This window comes from Mustela nivalis, assembly GCF_964662115.1.
Source record: "Mustela nivalis genome assembly, chromosome: 11".
In the NCBI taxonomy this organism is placed as follows: Eukaryota; Metazoa; Chordata; class Mammalia; order Carnivora; family Mustelidae; genus Mustela; species Mustela nivalis.
In genome coordinates this window covers 78,534,095-78,558,009 of record NC_139030.1, presented here as the reverse complement: position 1 = coordinate 78,558,009, position 23,915 = coordinate 78,534,095, and the positions used below count along the sequence as shown (strand labels likewise).

At 36.0% G+C, this 23,915-nt stretch overlaps 1 protein-coding gene across 9 annotated transcripts in view; it reads left to right on the top strand.

Annotated features, from left to right (window-relative positions):
- Window positions 1-23,915, top strand: part of AGFG1 (ArfGAP with FG repeats 1) — a 73,909-nt gene that overhangs the window by 8,372 nt on the left and 41,622 nt on the right. For all 9 annotated transcript variants that reach the window (XM_082690111.1, XM_082690108.1, XM_082690112.1 and 6 more), the window contains exon 2: window positions 8,920-9,013. In XM_082690111.1, coding sequence (XP_082546237.1) covers window positions 8,920-9,013 — 94 coding nt within the window. The remainder of the gene's footprint in view (window positions 1-8,919; window positions 9,014-23,915) is intronic.

The window sequence follows — 23,915 nt, the reverse complement described above, 5'->3', positions numbered from 1 at the left end:
AGGTCACTGGGAGGTTATTTTGAGAGGTGTATGGCTATAAATGTCTCTCACTCCACTTCATTTTTAAATTGATAGTCTGTACCTATTCATAAGGTGGAAATACTTTATCCTTGAGGTTTTAAGGCAGTGCTTAATTATCTTCATATCCTTAGTATCACTGTTGAGAAATCTGATGCTATTTTGTTTTTTTTAAGAATTTATTTATTAGAGGGAAAGAATCTCAAGTGGACCCCATGCTGAGTACAGAGCCCAAGTTGAGGCTCCATCCCAGGACCCTGGGATCATGACTTAGGCTGAAACTGAATCAGACTGTTAACCGACTGAGCCACCCAGCACCCCCTGATGCTCTTATTACTGATTCTTTGTGCCCCATTTCCCCCCTCCCTCTTTGGGATTATATATGATCTTTTTTTTTTTTTTTTTTTTTTTTTAAATTCCTGCTTTTCTGACTGTACATGGAAACATTTTGGTTAGGTCTTTTGTTCAATATTGTAGCCATTCTTTTGGACTCATTGGTTTGGAAGTCATGTGTTTTTTGTTGTTGTTTTAAGTTCAGAGATATTTTCTCCAATATTCTTTCTTGTTGGTGACTGAAAGAGCCTGGCTGCCATTTTTCTAGGATCCAGTTGAGGGAGGAAATGAGGGGCATGTAATCAGTCATTCAGTAGGTAAAATCTCACTTAATTCCTTAGTTTTTAGCAGGGTGCCTAATAACAGTCCTTAGTTATGACTGAGTCCGGAGTCTTTTTGGATAACCTCTGCAGATTAAATTGTCGTTCAGACTTCTGCGTAGGACCTGGTAGAGGTAGTCTTGTGGCTGAAGGGGAACTGGAAGTTTACTTTTGACCCTATGTGAATCCCCCTAACCTGCCTCTCATTCCTTTAGTGAATTTTTCAGGGGTTCTCTAGTGGGAATCAGCTTCTAGTTGGCCTCTCTCTGAAGGAGCTTCTGTTTTGCTTTTCTTTACTCTGCAAAGTCAGTTATTGTTGGCATATTCACTTTTTATCTTCGAAAACTTGTTACTGGAGACCTATAGTATGCCTTTGGCCTCCTCCCTTATTCTCTGCCCCTCTGTCTCTGCAGGTTAATGCCTTTTTATTCTTTTGCTTTCATTTCAGTGAGGTTTGGAGAGGTTTGTGAAGATTTTCTTGGGTTTTGTCTGCTTTTTTTTTTTTGAGAGAGAGGAGGAGAGAGTGCATGCATAGAAGCGCATTAGCAGGGTAGGTGGAGAGATAGGGGCAGAGGGAGAGAATCTTAAGCAGGCTTCCCAACCAGCGTGGATCCTGGAGCTTGATGGCAGGCTCAGTCTCACAACCCTGAGATCATAACCTAGGCCAGAATCAAAGAGTTGGTGCCCCCTCTTTTGGGGGTGGTGGTGGCAACATTTAACTGGGATACCTTAATTAGGTTTAAATTGTTGCTTGAGCATTATTTTTTAGATGTCTCTCCTAAGTGTTACAAGCACTTTACAGTGTAGTTTTGTGACTTTCAGGGAAAAAACAAAACAGAAAACGAAAATAACAAATGTGGTTTACGTTTTGTGTGTGTGTTTTCTGTATTTTAAATTGGGTTCTGGATAGACTAATAGTTTGGACTGTCCAGTACATATAGTGCCTTGGCATCAGTAGTTTGTAAAATCTAGATGTCCTGTTAAAGGCATCGTCCATCTGTTGTAGACTTTAAGTATATAATTTTTCTGAATTAAACATTTATAGGATTGGGATAGATCTAAATGTCAAATTAACTTTATTACTTTATGTCAGGATTAGCAACCACATAAATTTCCAGTCTATTAAAATATTTTAGCCAGCTTCTCTCCCAGCAGGAGAAAAGTAATGAATAAAACTAAATAAGCTTTCTTATTCATGTCACATACATTGTTATTTGAGTTGAACAAATGGCTATTTGCAAGATGGTTTGAGGCATAGTTAAGAGCGGCATACTGGTGGACATATGGAATGAGTCACACCATCTGGTTACAGTCATACCTGGGTGGTGGTCGTTAAAACTAAAGCTCCTGGGGATCTGCATATGACTTAATTATACTGCTGAAACATATTGGGCTTACTAGTAGGTGACTTTGGAACTTCTTGAAACCAAATAACTGGCAAACATGCTTTCAAAATATCAATACTGTTGTTACTAGGTGTGTCATTATTTAATTATTATTATTTTTTTTTTTGCACTTGAGACTTAAAATGTGTATTTTAGGATCTGAAATGGTCACTATATTGGCACTACAGATGATGGGGCTTACTTGTCCAGCGCTCCCATCCGGTAGTTATGACTAGTGTCATTACAGTCGGCTGTTTTATAAACATTGAATTCACATGACAGCTAGACTAGACTTAGCAAAAAAAGGAAAGTGGCACCAACGTCCACAAATACTCCTTTGAAATAACTAGATAAGTAATTCAGTTTTGATTAGATTTCATTCAATTAAATGATCAGATTTGGTAGGTAGAGAAGAAGGTAGGTCCACTAATGAGAAAATATTTAATTAGTGTAAAAATTGTGGTTACTGTGAATAGTAACATAGAATCAAGATGATAGTGTTTTGTTTCTTTAACCTACATCAGTATTAACTTTTGGTATACAGTTATAGGAGTCTTTAACGTGTATGAAATCATGTAACTTCTGCCACAGTCAGCTGCCACCACCCCTGAAGACTCTTAACCCTTATCTGTTCCTAACCCCTGCCAACTACTGTTAGTTCTCTCAACATTTTAGTTTTTCTTTCTGAGAATGTCACGGAAATTCTGTCCTAGTTATGTAACTTTTTCTGATTGGCGCCTTCACTCAGCAGAGGATCTTTAAGATTAATCCAAGTTAGTTGCATATTCCAATAGTTCATTTCTCTTTTGTACTGAGTAGTTAGTATTCCGTTGCTTGTGAATTTATCCATTTCCCATTTGAAGGATGGTTGGGTTTCTAGTTTTTGATTCATATGAATAGAGCTGCTACAAATATTTATATACAGATTCTTGGGTGAACATAAGTTTTACTTTCACCTGGGTAAATAAGAGTGGAATTGCTAGGTCATGTGGAAATTGTATATTTAATGTTATTTTAAAAAAATGACAGTTTTTTGTTTTGATTTGATTTGATTTTCCCTTTCTACTGGCTTGAAAGCTGTAAAATTCCATGTACTTTCATGGTCATCATTGAAATTTAATTCTCCATATTGACATTCTAGAGTTAATCTGTATTTTAACCTTTCCCTAATAACACAAGGTCTTTAAAAATACAAAGTACCCTCGCTTAAGGGCTGTTGTTGGTGAGACATTAAATTTGTCCCTGTTCTTCCTCATAAATTGGACATTTTAAAATCAGATGATGTTTGGTTTCACCTAAAGGTGTTTACCAGTTTCTTTCCTTACCTCTTTGCATTTCAGGACCTTCCTGGGGTCCTTCTTCTATTATCTGTATTTTTTCAGTGAGGATCTTCTGGGGTAAACTCTTGGTTTTTGTTTATCTGAAAATAGTATTTTGATCTTATACTTTCAGAGATAATTTTGCTGGGTTCGCAACGGTTATTTTTTTCTTACTACTTAAAGATAATGTTTTGTTATCTTTTGGTTTCTATTGAGAAGTCTACTTTTAGTCAAATTTTGTTTTCTTGGTCTTTTCTGTCTGACTGCTTTTAAGATTGTTATGTGTTTGAAGTTTCAACAAAATATTTCTGAGAGTGGGATTTATTTATCTTGTTTTTGATAAGCTATAATTCCTGTATTTGTAGATGCATGCCTTTCACTGGACCTGAAAAATCTCAGCCGTGATCTCTTCAAATATCACCTCTCTTCATGTTTTTCATTTACACTCTCAAAAGCAAGAGTGTTGATTAGAGGGCACCTGGGTGGCTCAGACAGGTTGAGTGTCAGAGTCTTGGTTTCGGTTCAGTTCATGATCTCAGGATCCTAAAACCTGAGCCCTCACTGGACTCTGTGCTCAGTGGGGAGTCTGCTGGAGATTTTCTTTCTCCTCCCCTTCCTTGCTTCCCATGCCCACTCTCTTTCTCTCAAAATAATCTTTAAAGAGTGTTGATTAGATATGTTAGACTTTCTAATATCCTTTTTTCTTCCTTTTGTCTTAGTCTGTGCTACTTTCTGGATTTTTTTCTGTCTTTTAATTCACTGATATTCTAATCTGCTCTTTACCTTCTTTGTTGAGTTTTTAATTTCCACATTTATAATTTTTCATTTCTAAAAGTTCTGACTTTTAAAGTGCATGGTTATTCTAATAACTACATATATCTTGTTTATTTTTATGCTTTTATTTATTACTATGTTTCCTATATACTATGTTGTCTGTTTTGTATTTGATCATTCCAATATCTAGAGTCTTTGGGAGAGGTCATTCTAAAGATGTTTCTACTGACAAGCTTAGTGTCATGTTTTGTTGCTGTGTGATGATTTTTATTAAACTTAATTTTTCCAAATCCTGATAGCATAAATGGAAATTACATTCCTTCTGAGAGGATTTGCATATTCTTCTGCTGGAACCAGGGATACTGCAGCCTGAAGCAGCTTTATTTCTTATCCAGGGTCTTAGGTTTAACAGGTTTGTTGTCTTGTCTCTGTTGTCTTGTCTTAGCTGTTGTTGACTGGTATTTGCCGTCTGAGCAGTACTAAATTTTGGATATAAAATGTGTCACTCTTCTGGTTTTAGCTCAGTTTTTAATTTTTAATTTTTTTTTTCCCTTTTGGGTGGGGATCCTTAGAGATTTCCTTTACTTTGTAGGTAGCTCAACAATATGTTAATAGGACTTTTTTGTTCATTTTGGTTTGTAACGTACAGAGTATCTCTCATATTTTAGCAGAGGAAACTTTTCAGAATATCTGGTCTGCCATACAAGTAGAAATTGAATGAGATTAAATAAGCCTTATAGGTACTTTATAAATAATAATTTTGTTCTGCCTTATTAACTTACATTTTGCCTATGCATTTGTATTAAGCATGCTTGACATTAATACAGTTCCATGTTTGTTTGTTTATTTTGTGGACACTTAGTATTTTCTAATTTAAATTTAATATGTACAATACAATTTTTAATCTTGTATTATTTATTTTGTTATTATTTTATAGAAAAAATGTACATTTCTATTTTCTGTTCTTCTGAAAATAATGAATTACGGGAAAATTCCAACTTTTTTATTGTATATGGGGTGAATGTGTAGAGTGTTTTTTGTAGACGATTAAACCTAGGTAGGGTTTATATTCAATAAAGATCCAAAGGAATTCCAGTAATTTCTTTAGCTTGGCAATTAACATTTGGCTTATTTAGAGCAGTGATTCTCAACTAGAGGAATTTTGCTGCCTAGGGGAGATTTGGCAGCATCTGGAAACATTTTTTTGTTGTCTCTACTGGTTGAGGATGCTACTGGTATTTAGTGAGTAGAGGTTGGGGTGCTGCTTTACATCCTACAATGCACAGAGCAGCTCCTTCGCAATAAAGTTACCTGGCTCAAATGTCAGTAGTGCCCAAATTGAGAAACCTCTGATTTAGAGAAACAAAGTGAAGATAAGGTGTTGATGCTGATAGATATATTTGGGAAGAAAGGCTTTCCAGTTTTTTTTAGAAAAAATGAAGAAAAGCCTTAGAAAGGAAAATTGTTCTCCCCTTCCCATATTTTCTTTCTCTAATTCTTAGGCACGTACATTCACATCCATATAGCCAGGACTTGAAAGTCCAAAATCTTTGACTACTGCTACTAGTCAGTTGGACTCTCTGTTATTTCTTGCTGTTTCTTTTTCCTCTTATAGAATAATGCATATTCATTGTAGAAAACTTGGAGAGAATAGAAAATTATAAATAGAAAAAAAAATCATCTTATCCCTATCATTTATATGCAAGAACTGCTAACATTTGGAGATATTTAGTTTGTTTTCTTTGCAGATATTTTTTATATAGTTCTGAGAATACTATATAATTTTCATCCTAAAAATTAAAATATAACCATAAGTATGCATAATGTTTACAATGTTATTGTCATTTAATCACTTCCTCTTGGAGATAGCTGTGTTTCAGATTCCTGTTTTAGAGTAGTTTGTTAAAGGGTACTACTAGATCAAAAGGTGTGAATGAGGTTCTTGATACAGATTGGTGAATTTATCCTACCGTAGTGTATGAGATTATCAGCTTTCACTTTGGACTTAACAACATTTTAACAGAATTATTTTATAAGCATGTAATATCTTTATAAAACTTTTGGAGACTAAAAGGGGAAAAATCTGGGTATATCCTTGCATTGAGAGTATGGTTAATCTGCTTGGGTAAATGGGATATAAAAGGGTGATTAGAGAAGGCAACATGAACAAATGTAAAATTTCCTCAGAGTTAACGTAATTTGTATAATTATTGTGGCCTGGCAAAATCGTGTCTTGCAGTTTTGTAAATTGAGTCCTATTTTAAATGCACCGAGTCAGCTCACTTAAAGAAGTCCTGTAGTAAATGTTCTTGTTTAGTGGGGAAAAAAATGTCTTTTCATAATTTGGTTATGAGTTCATTCTGGTTGTATTTGTTTTGTAAGTTCAAAATTTTGTCACATATTTAAGTAATATGAATGCCTTCTTTATGCATAAGTAGACCCTGTGATACCATAGGGCCATGATATTTGTAAGTGAATAAGCTATACACTGTACTGTTCTTATGAGAGGACATCTGTATAATATAACTAAAAAAGAATCAGAGGTTTCCTCATTTAATGTTCTGAGAAATACAGGGGCATAATTCTGTGCTCTAAAATTTCTTACCCAAAACATAAACCATTGTAATAGTGCTTGACATTATTCCTTCGCCTTTTCCTTTTTTTTTTAAAAGGATACTGTAAGAGAGGTGGAAAAGTAAATGGTTGGCTGGAACAAAGAAGGACGTATTAGGAAATAAGGAGAGACAAAGTTGCTAAGTTAGAGGGAGGAGTAGTAAAATTTAAGAGAACAGTAAGTTAATTCCTTCTTAAGTTATGTTGGAACAAGGTAGGATGTAATTACACATCATAAATTAATAAGCTTCCCTGAAAATGGCGAATCTAGTCTTGTTCTCATAATACAGGTGAATTGGAAAAAGAAGCCTACTGCTTTAATTGAATAATGGCTTTCCTACATTTTCACTTTTGGAAATTTGGAAGATACTTTTATTTTTTATTTTTATTATCTTTTAAAGATTTATCTACTTTATTTTACAGAGAGAGAAACGTGGGAGTGGGGGGAGTGGGAGTGGGGAAAGAATCTCAAGCTGATTCCCCACTGAGTGTGGAACCCAGGGTAGGGGTGTGGTGTGGGGTGGGGCTTGATCTCACAACCCTGAGATCATGGCTAGAGCTGAAACCCTAAGTCAGATGCTTAACCAGCTGAGCCACCCAGGTGCCCCCTTGGAGATATTTCTGAAGCCTTAATTTATGATTGCAGATTTACTTGGAAATAATTCATTCTGTAGTTTTTTTCATAGCAAAGTTTGTAAGTTTTACAAGGATGAAATTGCTGTACTCAGTTTTTTCTACTGTGCAGTCTTTGTTTCTGTATTTGTAACTTAATCAAGAGTTAGAAATAAATGAGTTAGTTTAAAATTTAAACAACAAAACAGCAACAAAACCCAACTTAATGATTTCCTCCTTCAAAATATGAGACAGATAAAGTACTTTGCCCTCATTCAAAGCATGATTCAAAAGATGTACCATCTATCTCTGACAGTTCTGTCAGAGAGAGAGGAGTGGGATATGATAATTGAGGACTTCTCTTAGTTCTGAATTTCTCTTGTTGAATTACAACATTGTGAATTTCCAGGATTATTATACACCGTATTTATTCAAAAATGTTTTCAGGTTATTTTTGGAAGACCTTTTGCTCATTTATTATTTTACATTGTTGTTAAATCTCTCAATTAGCATGATGACTATGATAAAATATGTAAAAGTACTAATGATCTGTTCTAGAACTTGGATTCCAAATGAGGCCTTTGGCAGAGGACATGACTTAAACATAATTTTATGAAACTTTGCATAGGTTACTTGTTACTTTGCATAGATTATTTAGCCCTTATATTTGTAGGTGGTAGAGTATTATATATACTCTATATTATAGTTAGACAAAATATATATATAGTTGGACATAATATATAACTTATGTTGTAGTTGGATAAAATGTAAATAGTTTTTACTCTTCTCTGAGTGCTTTTCTATGAGTTTTTTATATGCACTGTAAACATTATCAAGAAACATAGAGATAAAGTTTTCTTAAGGCCATCTATACAGAAAGGCTTTAAGACTGTAAAAGAACTTCAGAGGCATTTAATCATGTATCCAGGTATTTCTCGAGTTCCCTCATGTCTTTTAAGTTTCTTCTTGAGCACTTACTACTTTCTGAGGTGATTGAAAATGTCCTTTACTATAAATTTCTATTTGAATTGAAGGAGAGGTAAGACTTCATTCTTATGGGTTAATAATTTCCAGTTTTCTTGGGTTAGTTTTCAGTTTTCAAATCAGCCTCAAGCTTAAATGTAATGGCTATTTGATTAGAATATGTGTATAGCTCCAAGCTTAACAAAATATTGTCATTTTCTTAGGAAATGTGAAAATATTTAAATGGTTAATTACTTTTTTAATTCTTTACCATAGAGTTCTTACATAGTCTTCTTCCATTAGAAACACAGTAAAGCAATATTTTATTTCCTAGAAGCTCATGTGTTACAGGTGCCATGTATTCCTAACTAGATGGTACTTGAATTTATATTTAAATGCATTATTTAGTGTGAACCTAACTTACCTTGACATATCGTTATGGGGATTAATAGTTTAATACTTTTAGTTTATAAGCAAACACTCTTCACTTTAAATGTTTAAATGTGCTATTAAAAATGTTTTACATTGATGTGTAATTTTTAAGATACATAGTAATAAATTTGTAAATATTTTATCTTTTAGGAGAGGGTTAAATCCACCACACAGGGTAAAATCTATCTCCATGACAACATTCACACAACAAGAAATTGAATTTCTGCAAAAACACGGAAATGAAGTAAGTGTTTTTATAATTTTTAACTTTTTTGTTGGCAGTCATTTTAATAAGATTTAATAAGTTGCTTAGAATGGTGAATTTCACTGTCTAAAAAGTTATCTTTGTATTCTATATTTAGCTATTTTAGAATTACTCATTTAATAATGTACTTAGAATTAATATCTACTAAATATCTAATAAATGCCTTTATCCTGAGGTGAAACATGCATCCAAAATTCATCAGTGTTGAATGTAAAAGGCATTTTTGGAGGACATCTAGTATTGGAGTAACCATTAGTTTTTGCTTTAAAAGGCCAAAAGAGAGAGAACGAGAAAGAGAAATAACTTTGTGGTACTGTAGTAAACTTCTCTTAGGCCATTGTGTGATCAGCTTTTACTTGAGGTCCCCTCATGCCTTCTTATTATATGCCGAACTTTCTGTTGAGCAGATGCTGGGAGGAAAGGGGGCTGGCAATGCTGGGGGCAGCTCATCATTAAGGGGGAACCCAGTAAGAATTTGGAGGGGAGCTTTTTCCTTCTAACTCTGCTTTAATGGGTTTCCAGTAATTGCATTCTGATTGCTTTCTTGTTTTTGGTTTTATGGTTTTACCATGCTGTTGGTAAAAGTGTGATCTAATAATTGAAAAAACTATAAAATTGACAAGAAAAGTGGACATTTTGGGATAAGATTGAGCCAGTCATCCTAATTGATTAATAATAACCATTATTCCTTATTTAATAGGAAGGAAATACTACTTTAGTTATACTATTCTGCTTGCATATTTTTGATAGAAAGTTGTTTTAAGATTTTATTAGTTTTAGTCTTTTTCATCCTGAGATGTTATATGTAAACATTTTATAATTTGCCTCTCTTTCTTCCTTAACATTTTGATAGTAGTATCTTAAACTTGCTGCCTTCTTGTTATGCACATTTCATTTTGGTTCTAAAACAGTGAAGAAGTATAAATTAAAAACTATGAAATATTTTTAATACATGATATAGAGAAGTGAACACACTATTTTGCTGATAAAAAATTATTTTGCATAATCAACTTCCAGACTGATGGGGAAAATCTAAAGCTAGAGGGAAGGGCAGACGATTTGTAATGGCTGTAAGTATAGAATAATATATTTACCAATTGAAATACAGTTTGAACTATTTATATATGAAATTTGAGGTTAGACCAGTAGTGTAAACTTTTAGTTGCACTCTTAGAATGTTGGCCTAGAGTACAATATTTTGGACATCAGAATGTGGAGTTAGAAATAAATATTATTCTGGGGGCACCTGGGTGGCTCAGTGGGTTAAGCCTCTGCCTTTGGCCCAGGTCATGGTCTTAGGGTCCTGGGATCAAGCCCGACAGCGGGCTCTCTGCTCAGCAGGGAGCCTGCCTCCCCGCTCTCTCTGCCTGCCTCTCTGCCTACTTGTGATCTCTCTCTGTCAAATAAGTAAAATCTTAAAAAAGCAAAGAAAAATATTATTCTGTTCTTAGATTAAAAATCTAAATTCAGAGTATTTATTCAGATAAATTCAGAGTTGTAGAACTAAAATAGTAACGGTCCATTGGAGAAGAAAGTAAAAACATCTGTACCTGTCAGGAAGTAGCTAAGTTTGGGTGAAGACTGGTCTCCACATACTAAGATTGAAAGAAACTTTAATTTTGGTAAGAATGCTTAACATAAGATCTCCTCTTTTTAAAAAGTTACAACTATCAATACAGTGTTCTTAGAAAGAGGGATAGTGTTGTACCTTAAGTCTTTTTAGAACTTCCTCGTCTTGCGTAAGTGAAGTTTGTACCCACTAACAAGCAACTCCCCATTCCCCCTTCTGAGCCCTTGCCATTTGCCATTCTACTTTCTGCTTCTGTGAGTTTGACTGTTTCAGATACCTCATGTAAGTGGAATCAGTTTTTGTCCTGCTGTGAGTGGCTTATTTCAGTTAGCCTTGTGTCCTCAGGGTTCAATCATGTTGTCAAATATGGCAGTCATAAAGATTGATAGCAAAATAAATTTAGAATATATACAAAGACATCCTTGATTTGGGGCAACTCATATAAAAATAGAAAAAGAATGTAAACTTAGAGATGACTGGAATGGGTTCATGAATATTAATCCTAAAAAGAGTTGTACAAATCGGTAGACCACTTAAACACTCACCAAGGCACTTGCTGTGCTAGGTACTGCAGATGCATTTATAGGCATTTTTCATAGGCTTAGCTGACAGCTTAAAATCTAGTTGGGGAGACAGATAATGTAACAGTGATAGTATGTATTAGATAATTAATGGTAACAATAAAAAGTTTCAGAAGTATGAATATGGAAAGAGGCTCAATTTGTTGGTGAAAAGGACAGGATTGGAAGATCTCATAGAGATAAAACAGTTAGGACCTAAGCTGGCAGGAAGATACTGGTTTGGTTCATTTGTTTTTAAGTTTGTTTATAAGTAATCTCTACATCCAGCGTGGGACTTGAACTCAAGACCCTGAGATCAAAAGTCACATGCTCTTCTGACTAGCAAGGTACCCTGTGGCAGGAAAAGATACTGAAGGCACATCAAACACAGTGCACAAAGAAGGGAAATTTATACTATTAGAAAATATACCAACTTTTTAAATGTTTGTTAAGGAAGACACACACACATTGTGTCCCTAAGAACATCTTAGAACCAAAGTATTGTGCTGGGTATATTTAATTCTTAACAATAGTAACAGTATCTGTGTTTTTAAAAACTTAAGAGATGCATAGAAGGTGAGGATTGATAGGAAATGCAGAGTGGTTAACAACTTTAAAACTTCATAGACTTCAAACGCAGATGCTTCATTATCAGTTTACCTTATTTAAACATTTAAATCATAAATATAACATGCATAGAGAAAAGTATACAAATCTTAATTTTTCATTCCAAAACATGTTGCTGTATTCTTCGTGTCATCTGTCAGTAGTTTGGAAAGGGCCATACTTAATCACTTAAATTTTGGTTTAAAAAGATACTACTGTTGAGGCAGTAGTGGCTCAATGGGTTAATAAGCCTCTGCCTTCGGCTCAGGTCAGGGTCCTGGGATCGAGCCCTGTGGAGCAGAGAGCCTGCTTCCTCTTCTCTTTTGCCTGCCTCTCTGCCTACTTGTGATCTCTGTCTGTCAAATAAATAAATAAATCTTAAAAAAAAAAAAAAGAAAGAAAGAAACTACTGTTATACATCTTGTGCATGAATGGGTCATGCCTGAAGAGAAGTGCTTCACCAGTTAACAGTAAACTGACTGACAGCAGTCTGGGTTCTTCTACTCTGTCCAGGGGGCTTAGTGTTCTGAGGGGCATATTTGGTTCATGATTCCAGTATTACAGGCTTAAGTAGGTAAGCACAGTGGGTGTTGGATGACTCAGAGAGTGATGAATTAACCTATGTTCCACATGCTTTGAATGTTCCTCCAGTCATTTATATGTAGGAAAACCTGTGTAGTCATTTGTATGTTTAACTTTAATCTGTTTTAATGCTTGCATTACAGTTGTGAAAAACCTACCAAAGAAAATCATGCTGCCAAATTTGGGAAAAAGAGTAGGAGGGCACTGCCAAGTTACAGGGCAAAGGACATGGATACAGGAAAGCCATTTAATTCACCATCAGCGCAGTGGCCTAGCACATGTGTATATCTAGGGAAGATTTCAGTTTTCCTTCATTACTGTATTACGGATTATTCATTGTTTTTGGAAAATCTCAAAACTGATGGCAGTGCCACTTATGGTATTTGAGTCATTAATAAAGTACATCTGTATTGGTCTGTAAGCCGTGGTAAGCAAATAAAATTATTACTATTTATAAGCATGTACCAAGGACATGCTTAGTATTTATAAAAATGCATCATTAATTTCTATATATGTAGTTTACAAAATACTTGAATATTACTTTAGTATCCTCAGACGACTACAGTGAGTTCAGTCGAGCAGATATGTACATTATTACATTATAGACCATAGTATGCCAGATGTTAGTAAAATATTTTGTGGTGAAGCACTTTTTACTTATTATTTGAGGAAATTGTTTTAACTTTTTTTTTCAAAAGTAAAATATTAAAAAAAAATCCACATATTTATCTTGCAATACTTTTTTTTATATCATGATGTTAACTTTGAAAAAAATCTAGGTAATCTTTGGGTAATTTATGGTCTCTAGTTGAAGGAATTTCACTATTGGGTTAACTTTTTTTTTTTTTTAAATAGATTTTTATTTATTTATTTGACAGAGAGATCACAAGTAGGCAGAGCGGCAAGCAGAAAGAGAGAGAGAGAGAGAGGAGGAAGCAGGCTCCCTGTGGAGCAGAGAGCCCGATGAGGGACTTGGTCCCAGGACCCTGAGATCACAACCCACTGAGCTACCCAGGCGCCCTATTGGTTTAACTTCTGATTATTAAAGTTAATGGAAGGAGGGCTGGGGATCAGAGCTATACATAATTCAATAAAAAGAAAATGTATTTGTAATTTTATCTTGAAGCATCAGTTTTTCTTTTCTGGTGCAAATGAACTCTTCATAATTATGTTTTAGGCCTGAGAATAAAAGAGTTACTACTGATGCTCCACAGGCATACAGTCTACACAGAGGAAATCATGTGTTTTGACAGTATTTGGTAATTTTTATGCTAGATTGTTAAAATAACCCACAAAACAAACTGCTGCTTTTAAAAAAAATCCTTCTAAAACAATAAACCCATAAAGTAAGGTGTTCTTCTCTATTAACCATTATGATGGATTCATTTTTCATTTTTGAAGTAGAGATTCATTAATCACCTACTGTATACCAGGGACTATCCCCTTGGGTACCAGAGATACAGGGATAAGCAAAAGCAGGTATGATTTTGCCATTATGTAACACTAAAGAGTTTAGTGGGGGGAGAGAGACAAGAAAAATTATTTCTGTCAATTCCATTTTGGTTGAAGAGTAAGAAGGGGCTTCAGGGTGCCTGGGTGGCTTAGTCGTTAAGCATCTGCCTTCAGCTCAGGTCATGATCTCAGAGTCCTGGGATCGAGTCCTGTGTCAGGCTCCCTGCTTGGTGGTAAGCCTGCTTCTCCCTCTTCTACTCCTCCTGCTTGTTGTGTTCCCTCTCTCTCTGTCTCTCTGTCAAACAAATAAATAAAATCTTTAAAAGGGGGGGGGTTCATTTGTGAGTTGCAGGTGCTTTGAGAGTACAGAGACATAATATTTTTCAGGAAGTTATACTTATGATTAAATAGGCCTTATTTTATGAAACAAACTATTCAGAGCTTTTAAACGGCAATTAAATTGTATCTTTGGGAAAGATTGGAGCCATTTATAACCACAGGCAAGCACTACCACAAAAAAATACTAGTTTCTAAAAAAAATGTAAGATTCTAAATTCACATGCTCTGATAGTTTTGCTGGAATATCCAGGTATCATTTTATGATATTTTATATATACCTAGTCTGTTATGAGGTTAAACAGCACACTAGTGGTTATTTCCTAAATCATCCAATCCTGTAATCTATAGTACGTAATGGTGGTTCTTTGTACAGAATCATGGACTATGAAAAGTAGATAACCAATATTAGGAAGATTGTTTAGGACATTATCAGAGCAAAGACAGTGAGTTTTTGAATGACTTGTGAATCAGCTTATGGAAATATCATGTAGGTTCGAAGTATTGTATTCATCTCTCTCTTTTTTTTTTTTTTAAAGATTTTATTTGAGAGAGAGAGAGAGAGGGAGAGTGCGTGAGCACATAAGCAGGGAGAATGGCAAAGGACAAACAGGCTACCCACTGAGCAAGGAGCCCAAGGAGCTCAGTCCCAAGGAGCCCAAGACCCCAGGACCATGACCTGAACCAAAGGCAGATGCTTAACCAACCGAGTCACACAGCCACCCCTAAAATATTTTGAAGTCAGGCAACCTATGAAAGCTTTTAGTGTAGTTTTTGCCAAGTAATGTAGATATTTATTTATGTATCAGATGTTTATTGAGTCAAAATCTGAGATAATAGAAATTATAGGGGAAGGATTATCAATATTTTTACTCCCTGTGCTGAGTGGTTTTATTATTTGAAAGATTTTTTTAGTTTTCATAGAATTCAAAAGTGTATACATTAATATTTGTTTTATGTATTTAAACTCTGGGGATATTTTAACCTTTATGGTGAGCTTAAATAGTAATAGCAAAAGTTGGCTCTTATTTTAGTAACAACATATTTGATGTCATTATTGAGTGCAGAGCTAAGTTACAGACTCGTTATTCCAGTATTTACACTTACTGTGTTGCTTTTAGCAGAAGTTTGCAAACTATTTCTGTAAGGGACCAGTAAATATTGTAGGCTTTGTGGGCCATCTACATAGTCACTGTTTCATATACTTGTTTGAAAAAAGCATTTAAAAAAAAATAATCCTTTAAACATGTAAAAACCATTGTTAGATCAGGGGCAGTGCATGCTGATGTCCCAATTTGATCTACAGGTAGGTGGTGGGCTTAAGACTCCTGGTCTGTGACATTCCAAAGTTTTCTTTTCTCAGTGTAAATCCTTTTATAACCTTCCTATTTAATCTTGCTTCATTCCCAGCAGAAATGTTTTAACTGTAGTGATCTCTGTTTTGTTTTCCATATTTGCTGTCCGTATTCGTTTTCTTGCCCTTTTGCCTATGCTGTTTTATTTATTGTGAATCTTTTTTTAAGTCCTATCAAATTTTTACTCTCCTGTCAGGTCTTCCAAGAATATTGTGGCTGAAAGGGACTATAAAACCCCCACTCATACTTTAAAAATTTATATATATAAATATATATATATATACATATGTATATATATATATATTTGTATGTGTATGTATATATATAGTATTCACTCTAAGATGCTGCACAATTTTTTTTTTTTAAGATTTATGTATTTGAGAGAGAGCTAGAGAAAGAGTGCCTGAGTGAGTGGGAGGCAGGGACAGAGAGAGGGCGAAGGAGAGAATCTCAGGCAGACACCCCACTCAGCAGAGTCCCACATGTGGCTTGATCCCAGGACCCTGAGGTTGTGACCTGAGTGGTAACCAAGAACTGGTCACTTAACTGCTTAAGCCCCCCAGGTACCCCGACACAAAATTTTTATTGCTCTTGTAGTTCTTCTGTGTTGGTTTTATTACCTTTGAAACATAAGAGACATTTCTGTGGCATAATCTTATATACCTTTTCATTACACATACAGCAGTGAAAAGGTACAAGACTATATATACCCAAGGGAGTTTGAAACTTAAGATCCATGTGAGTTTCATTGGAATTACTCTTAGTAAATTTTTTTTAATATTTACTTTTCTGTGTGAAAAGTCCTGGGTGTTACTCTCCAGAGATTCTCATCCTGGATGAGGGAAAGGACTGTCTATTTGCATTTTTGGCCAGAACCCCACTGTGATTCTGAAGCTGAGGGCTAGGGACCACCATTTGAGACAACCAGTATAGCAACTAAAGACACCTGACTACTCAAAATAATTTGTGGTCTGGTTTCAGCACCACTAATAAAATGAATCTTGTCACTTTGGGCAAACTCTTTCCCTGAGCTTCGTTTTCCTTTGTAATCTGTGAGAAGTACCTGTTTTTTTTTTTTTTCTTTTTTTTTAAGATTTTATTTATTTATTTGACAGAGCGAGATCACGAGTAGGCAGAGAGGCAGGCAGAGAGAGAGAGAGAGGAGGAAGCAGGCTCCTGCTGAGCAGAGAGCCCGATGCGGGACTCCATCCCAGGACCCTGAGATCATGACCTGAGCCGAAGGCAGCGGCTTAACCCACTGAGCCACCCAGGTGCCCAGAAGTACCTGTTTTGTACCTTTGTTTTGCATGCTCTTTTCCAGTGGTGGCTGAAAACCCGGAGTACTGAAGAAAGACCTAGATGTTAGGTTGTAACTACTGTTCTGAGCATTTATTAAACTTTTTTTTTGCACTGGTATCCAAGTTCACATGATTTATTTCCTTCTAGTTTATTGGCCTCAGCCATTTTAGCTGCTTTTTATCTCAGCTTTTTGTTTGTTTCTTGTTATTAGTGTGTTATCTTTTTAAAAACTTACTTGGATTTAATTAAAAATAGAAATTATTAGTCTTTTTTGTTCCTTTTAAACCTTTTTATTGTGGAGATGTTCATATATCTATGCAAGGAGACAGAATGATATAACAAACTTCTACCAACTCATGGTCTTGCTTCTCCTTTATTATTTTGAAGCAAATCTGAGACCTATAATTTCATCTATAAACTCTCCAGTGATGTTATCTCTAAAACACAAGGACTTTAAAAAAATATATAATCACAATATATACCATTTTCACATCCATAAAAATTAATAATAATCTAGTTATCTAGCACGTATTCAAATTTCTTTCATTTCATAAATCTCATTTTTTCCTTCTTATAAGAGTTTTTATACAAAATACAAGTAAGGTCCACATGCTGTGAGTGGTTAATATGGGTTTTGAAACTGTACTGCTGATAAAGGATCAGAGACTAGATGGTCACAGTCTGACCAGGCAACTTCTTGGGCCCTGTATCCCTTGGACTCAGGGAACAAGCCAGTTTTGCTTCTGAGAGTGAGGGCCTCAGACCAGTGGAGCTGGATACCCTGTAACCTGGGGGCCCTGCCATCTTATGTCCCTGGGAAACATAACAGCTCAGATTACTTTAGGCCTTGCAGTCAAACCTACGGCACAGGTACCCTGTGGCACACCTCTAAAGCATAGTCCCTCATCCGTGTTTCCTCCACTGCTCCAGTGTCAGCTGTTGTACAGCTTCCTCATGATTGATGTTTAATTCTTAACTACAGAGCAGGAAGTCTGTTTGGCTTCTGTGATAGCAGCTGGCACTCATCTTGGCAGCACAGGGTGCCGTCTGGTTGTGGGGTACTTTGTGAACTGTTAAGAAGAAAGTTGAAACAGGCTCTGGGCCCATAGATTTTTGAGGAATTGGTGATGACATTGAAGACTTCTTCATCTGTTTCATGAAAGTCAAGCCATCCTGCACAGGCAAGGTCAGCTTTGGGAAGGAATAAGCAAAGGCCATGCCCAGCAAGAACTTCATAGAGTTTTAGATTGTGTCTTGTTAGTCCTCTGTTCGACTGTGGGCTCCACCGATTCCCCAAGGACAGTCTCATATTGGCCTGTAACTCTAGGATCTTTGCAAGGATGGGATGATTGTGAGCAGTCATCTTCTGTTGGAGAACTTGTTGCAGCTTCATCCTCTAGATCTTACTGAAGGTGAGTGGGGTCTCCCAGTAGTGCGAGCGCTGTGATGGAGCAGCGGCTCTGCTTCCCACGTTGAGCTACGTGCTGCGGTGCCTCTCAGAGCCCCTTCTCATGGATGGTCGTGGCACGATCTCGTCTTAGCAGAGGCTGCTCGAAGCCGCAGCACAATGACCAGATTTGCCTGTCTTCTGCCCCTCCGTCTCCTAACATTTTATTATGAAGAATTCAAATATACCTAAAAGCAGAAAAATTACGCAGGTACAGTAGATACTGTGCTATGTTTGCTTTAGCATATATGTATGTATCTGTGCATTAGTCAATCCATCTTATATTTTTCTTATATTCCAAAGTATGCTGCAAACATTGGTTCACATCACCACTTAAATCTTTAGGATATCATTAATTGAAATTCAGTATTTGTTAAAAATTGTTTGAGGTATAATTTACATTATAAAAATCTTACCTTGGGAAAGAGTTTTTAATAAGTATATCCATTTTGACAACCCAGACCCCTGCAAAAATAAAGAACATGACCATCTTCCCACGAAATTCCCTGTCATTCCTTCATATTTAATCCCCTCCAGAGGCAACCAATGTTTTGATTTTTATTCGTATTTATATAAATAAAATGTGTGCTTTTTTTTGTTATTTTGAAAGTTATGGATGTGGATACATATAGTTCCTTTTTTTTTTATTACCTAGTACTTTTCTATTATATGATTAGATAAAAATTTGTTTATTCTTTGTAAGATCTGTGATTAGTGAGTATTTTCTTTGTCTATGGCTTTCTCATTTATTTTCTTATTGGGGTCTTCTGACAAGCAAAAGTTTGTCTTCTTGATGAATTTTATATGTTTCTAGTTTTATAGTTAGAGCATTCTCAGCTCTATTTTAAGAAATCTTTGCCTTCTAAATCATCATAATCTCATTTTATTTTAGAGGCTTTGAAAACTTTGGCTCTTACATTTACATCTATGATCAATCTCAAATTAATTTTAGTATATGGTGTACTAGAGGTTGAGGTTCATTTTTTTGTTGTTGTTAGTCACCATACATCATATCATTAGTTTTTGATGTAGTGTTCCATGATTCATTGTTTGCTTATAATACCCAGTGCTCCATGCAATACATGCCCTCCTTAATACCCATCATGGGCCAACCCATCTCTCCATCTCCTCCCCTCTGAAATCCTTAGTTTGTTTCCCAGAGCCTATAGCCTCTCTCAGTTTGTCTCCCCTTCTGATCCCCCTCCCTTCATTTTTCCCTTTTCCTAATGTCCTCCATGCTATTTCTTATGTTCCACAAATAAGTGAAACCATATGATAATTGACTTGCTTTGTTTGACTTATTTCACTTAGCATAATCTCCTTCAGTTCCATCCATGCTGACATAAAAGTTGGGTATTCATCCTTTCCCATGGCTGAGTAATATTCTATTGTATATATGGACCACATATTCATTATTCATTCGTCTGTTGAGGGGCACCTTGGCTCTTTTCACAGTTTGACTGTTGTGGACATTGCTGCTAGAGGTTCATATTTTTCTATGAATATATACAGCTGTTCTAGCTCCATTTGTTAAAAACACTTTTCTTAATGGATTGCCTTGAAATCTTTGTCAAACATGAAATGACCATGTAAGAATGATTATGTTTTTTTTAGGGTTCTGTGTTCGGTTTCATTCATTTATTCATTGGTCCTTACACCAGTGCCACATCAATCAATCTTGAGGTCAGCTAGTGCAAGTCTAGTTTCCCTTTCTTTGAAGAATACTCTACATGTCTAGATCAGGAGTTGGCATACTGTGTCCCCCGCACCTCCACCCAAATTTGGCCAGTTACCTGTTTTTATATGTCCCACTTAGCGATCTACTGTTGTTTGACATAGGGACCAAGCCCCGGCTGCCCCCCTGGCCGTCCCCATTCCCCTTCCCCCTGTTGGCACCTTCTGTACCAAGTGTTGGGATCTTAACGTGGGAGTGGGTGACTCCCATCATCTTTGGCCAGCTGCTCAAGTTGAGATGACTGGGGTCTCTAGGACAGGAAGAATGCTGGGATCTGAGTGTCACTGGGGCAGAGAATGAAAGTGACCACTGTGGTTATTCAGATTATCTGTTTCTTGTATCAGTTTTGATGATTTCTATTTTTCAGGGAATTTGCCTGTTTCATGTAAGTTGTCATATTTATTAACATTAATGAGAGCCCCTTTTAAAAGTGTACAGATTCTATAACAGTTTTGCTCTTTATTATTTTTTCCTTCTATTTGCTGTGTTATTTGCTCTTTCTTTGCTTAAAGTAGAGCCTAAAATCATTGATTTGAAAGCTCACTTTTCTAGTATTTTAAAACAATAAATTTCTCTCCTCTGCTTTATCTGCTTTGAACAATTTTCGATATGTTGTGTTTTGTCATTCAGTTCAAAATGTTTTCAGTTTTCCTGTGATTTCTTCTTTGATCCATGGATTATATAAAAGTGATTGCTTAATTTCCACATGTTTGGCATTTTTGTAGGTCTTTTATTCTAATCAGCTTCTAATTTACATCTGTTTTTGTCAGTGAACAGTCTCTGTATGTTCTCTCAACACTTTCTTACTTTTTGAGACCTGTTTTATGGTCCAGCACATAGTCTGTATTGGTGAACATATGATGTGCATTTGAAAAGAATCTGTTTCTGAAGTTGTTGGGTATAGTATTTTGTAAATGTCATTTATAGGTTTGTGGTTAATAATGTTCAGTTCTTGTAGGTCTGCTTTACTGATTTTGTCTAGGTGATTTATCAGTTACTGATAGAGCAGTTAACAAATGATTGTGGATCTGCATATTTCCTCCTATTTTATTGTTTGCTTCATTTATTTTGAAACTGTTGTTAGGGACTGACATTTATTACTATGTCGTCTTGATAAAGGTGTCATTGTGTCATTACACAGTACCTCTTTTTATCCTTGGTAATATTCTTCTTTGAAAAGAGTATATTATATGATATTTATATTGTTGTTGCTCTGTAGTGATAGGCCATTTTAAAGCTCTTTATCTTTGTTTTCTAAAGTATGACTATGATGTGCCTATGCATGCCTTGCAAGTGTATATATGTTTGTGTTTATACTCATAGTGTTTGCTGAGCTTTGTCTTCGAGATTATTTTATTTATTTTTAAAGATTTTAATTATTCATTAGAGAGAGAGAGAGAGCACAAGCAGAGGGGAGAGGCAGTGGGGGAGAGAGAAGCAGACTCTCCGCTGAGCAGGGATCCCGACCTGGGGCTTGATCCTAGAACCCGGAGATCATGACCTAAGCCGAGGGCAGACGCTTAACCATCTGAGCCACCCAGGTGCCCCCCAAATTATGTTGAAATTGAGACTTCACCGGCATATATGTTAACATTCTGATATTGTCCTACAAGTCCCTGAAGCTCTGTTAATTTTTTTTCTCAATCTTTGATTCTTCACATTTCTATCAATTTATGTATTCAAGTTTACTTAGCTGCTTTTTTCAGCTCCAGTCTCCAGTCATCAGAATGAATAATTTGTTTTTCCCCACCTGATTCTTCTGTTATCTCCATACTGTAGTTTTTTTTTTTTATTTAGAATTAATTTGATACTTTTCATTTCTAGAATTTACAGTTGGTTCTTCTTTTTTTTTTTTTTAAATAGACATATAGTGTATTATTTGCCCCAGTTGTACAGGTCTGTGAATCATCAGGCCTATACATTTTACAGCACTCACCATAGCACATACCCTCCCCAATGTCCATAACCCAGGTACCCTTTCCCTATCCCCCCACCCCCCAGCAACCCTCCGTGTGTTTCATGAGATTAAGAGTCTCTTTATGGTTTGTCTCCCTTCCTGATCCCATCTTGTTTTATTTTTTTCCTTCCCTACCCCCCACAACTCCCCATTCTGCCTCTCAAATTCCTCATATCAGAGAGATCATATGATAATTGTCCTTCTCTGATTGACTTATTTTGCTCAGCATAGTACCCTCCAGTTCCATCCATGTTGTTGCAAATGGCAAGATTTCGTTCTTTTGATGGCTGCATAGTATTCCATTGTTTGTTTGTGTGTGTGTGTGTGTGTGTGTGTGTGTGTGTGTATACACACACTACATCTTTATCCATTCATCTGTTGATGGACATCTAGGTTCTTTCCCTAGTTTGGCTATTGTGGACATTGCTGCTATAAACATTGGGGTGCAAGTGCCCCTTTGGATCACTACATTTGTATCTTTAGGGTAAATACCCAGTAGTGCAATTCCTGGGTCATAGGGTAGCTCTATTTTCAACTTTTTAAGGATCATTCATACTGTTTTCCAGAGTGGCTGCACCAGCTTGCATTCTCACATTTGGTTCTTTTTTATAGTTTTTATTTCTCTGCTGAGATTTCATAGTTTTAATCATTGTAAGCTCTTGTGTATGGTGATACCATCAGCTTCAAATCATTGTCTGCTAATTCAAAAGTCCTCGTCCTATCAGATCTGTCCCTACTGATTGCTTTTCTTTTGGTTGTAGGTCACACCTTGCTATTTCTTTGTGTGTCTAGTGATTTTGGATTATATCCAGCATATTGGAAATGGTAGGTTGTAGATCCTGTGGATTCTGTTTTGTCCCTTAAAGGTATTGGTTTTGTTTGTTTCTTTTGTTCACTTTTTTTTTTTTTTAAGATTTTATTTATTTATTTGACAGAGATCACAAATAGGCAGAGAGGCAGGCAGAAAGAGAGAGGAGGAAGCAGGGTCTCCGCGGAGCAGAGAGCCTGATGTGTAGGGTTCAATCCCAAGACCCTGGGATCATGACCTGAGCCAAAGGCAGAGGTTTTAACCCACTGAACCATCCAGGCGCCCCTCTTCTGTTCACTTTTTACTTTAGCACACACTGCTTTTCATGAGGATACCAGTTAAAATCTCTGCTTTAGTTCTTTTAGTCTCTAATTGTTTGGAGTGGCCCCATACATGCTTAGGTTAAGGGTGAGCCAGAGATCTTGGTAGAGTTCTGCAGGTTTTGTGACTCCTAGTCTCTGATTCCCTCCCTCCCTGGATTTGCCCCCCCCCCTTTTTCCCCAGTTACTGTGGTTGCAGGAATCTCCTTTTTAAGAATTGTGAATTTCTGTTCAAATTTTACACAGCTCTGGTTGACACTGACTGGGTCCTACTTTCTAGTGATGATCTTTAAAAAAACAAAACAAAAAGAAAATACCTAGTTTCCTCTCCAGTTTCTGTTTGCTGTGGTTCTCAGTATTTAACTGTTTTCAAAATGAGTTAGTTCCATCGCATCTTCAACAGTGACCAACTAGGTGTGTTTTTTTAAATATTATTATGACATTACTTGATGTATTTAGTCTGTTGTAGTATTCCTAGTAATGCTCAAATTGTCCCCTTTTGGACATGGAAATAATCTCTTTTGGAAACCTACTTAAAACTCAGCTCTTCTGCAAACCTCATGTCTGCTTTGAAGAGCTTTGCCTGAATATTCCTCCTTTTTTTTTCCTTTTTTATCAACCGATGAGTCACCCTTGTATTTGCATATGTTTAAAGAAAACTAAATGTTTCTTCTTCTGATCATTCATTTACATAGAATATGGTAGAGAACAGGTTTACTTCAGAGGCTTGTTTTGCATTTGGGGCAGTTTAGTCTCTCTATTCCTCAGCCAAAGGCTACATTCCCAGCCTTAGTCAGCTGTCTGGCAAATGCATGCCTTTAGTCACCAGGACAACCAGACAATAGCAGTGTCAG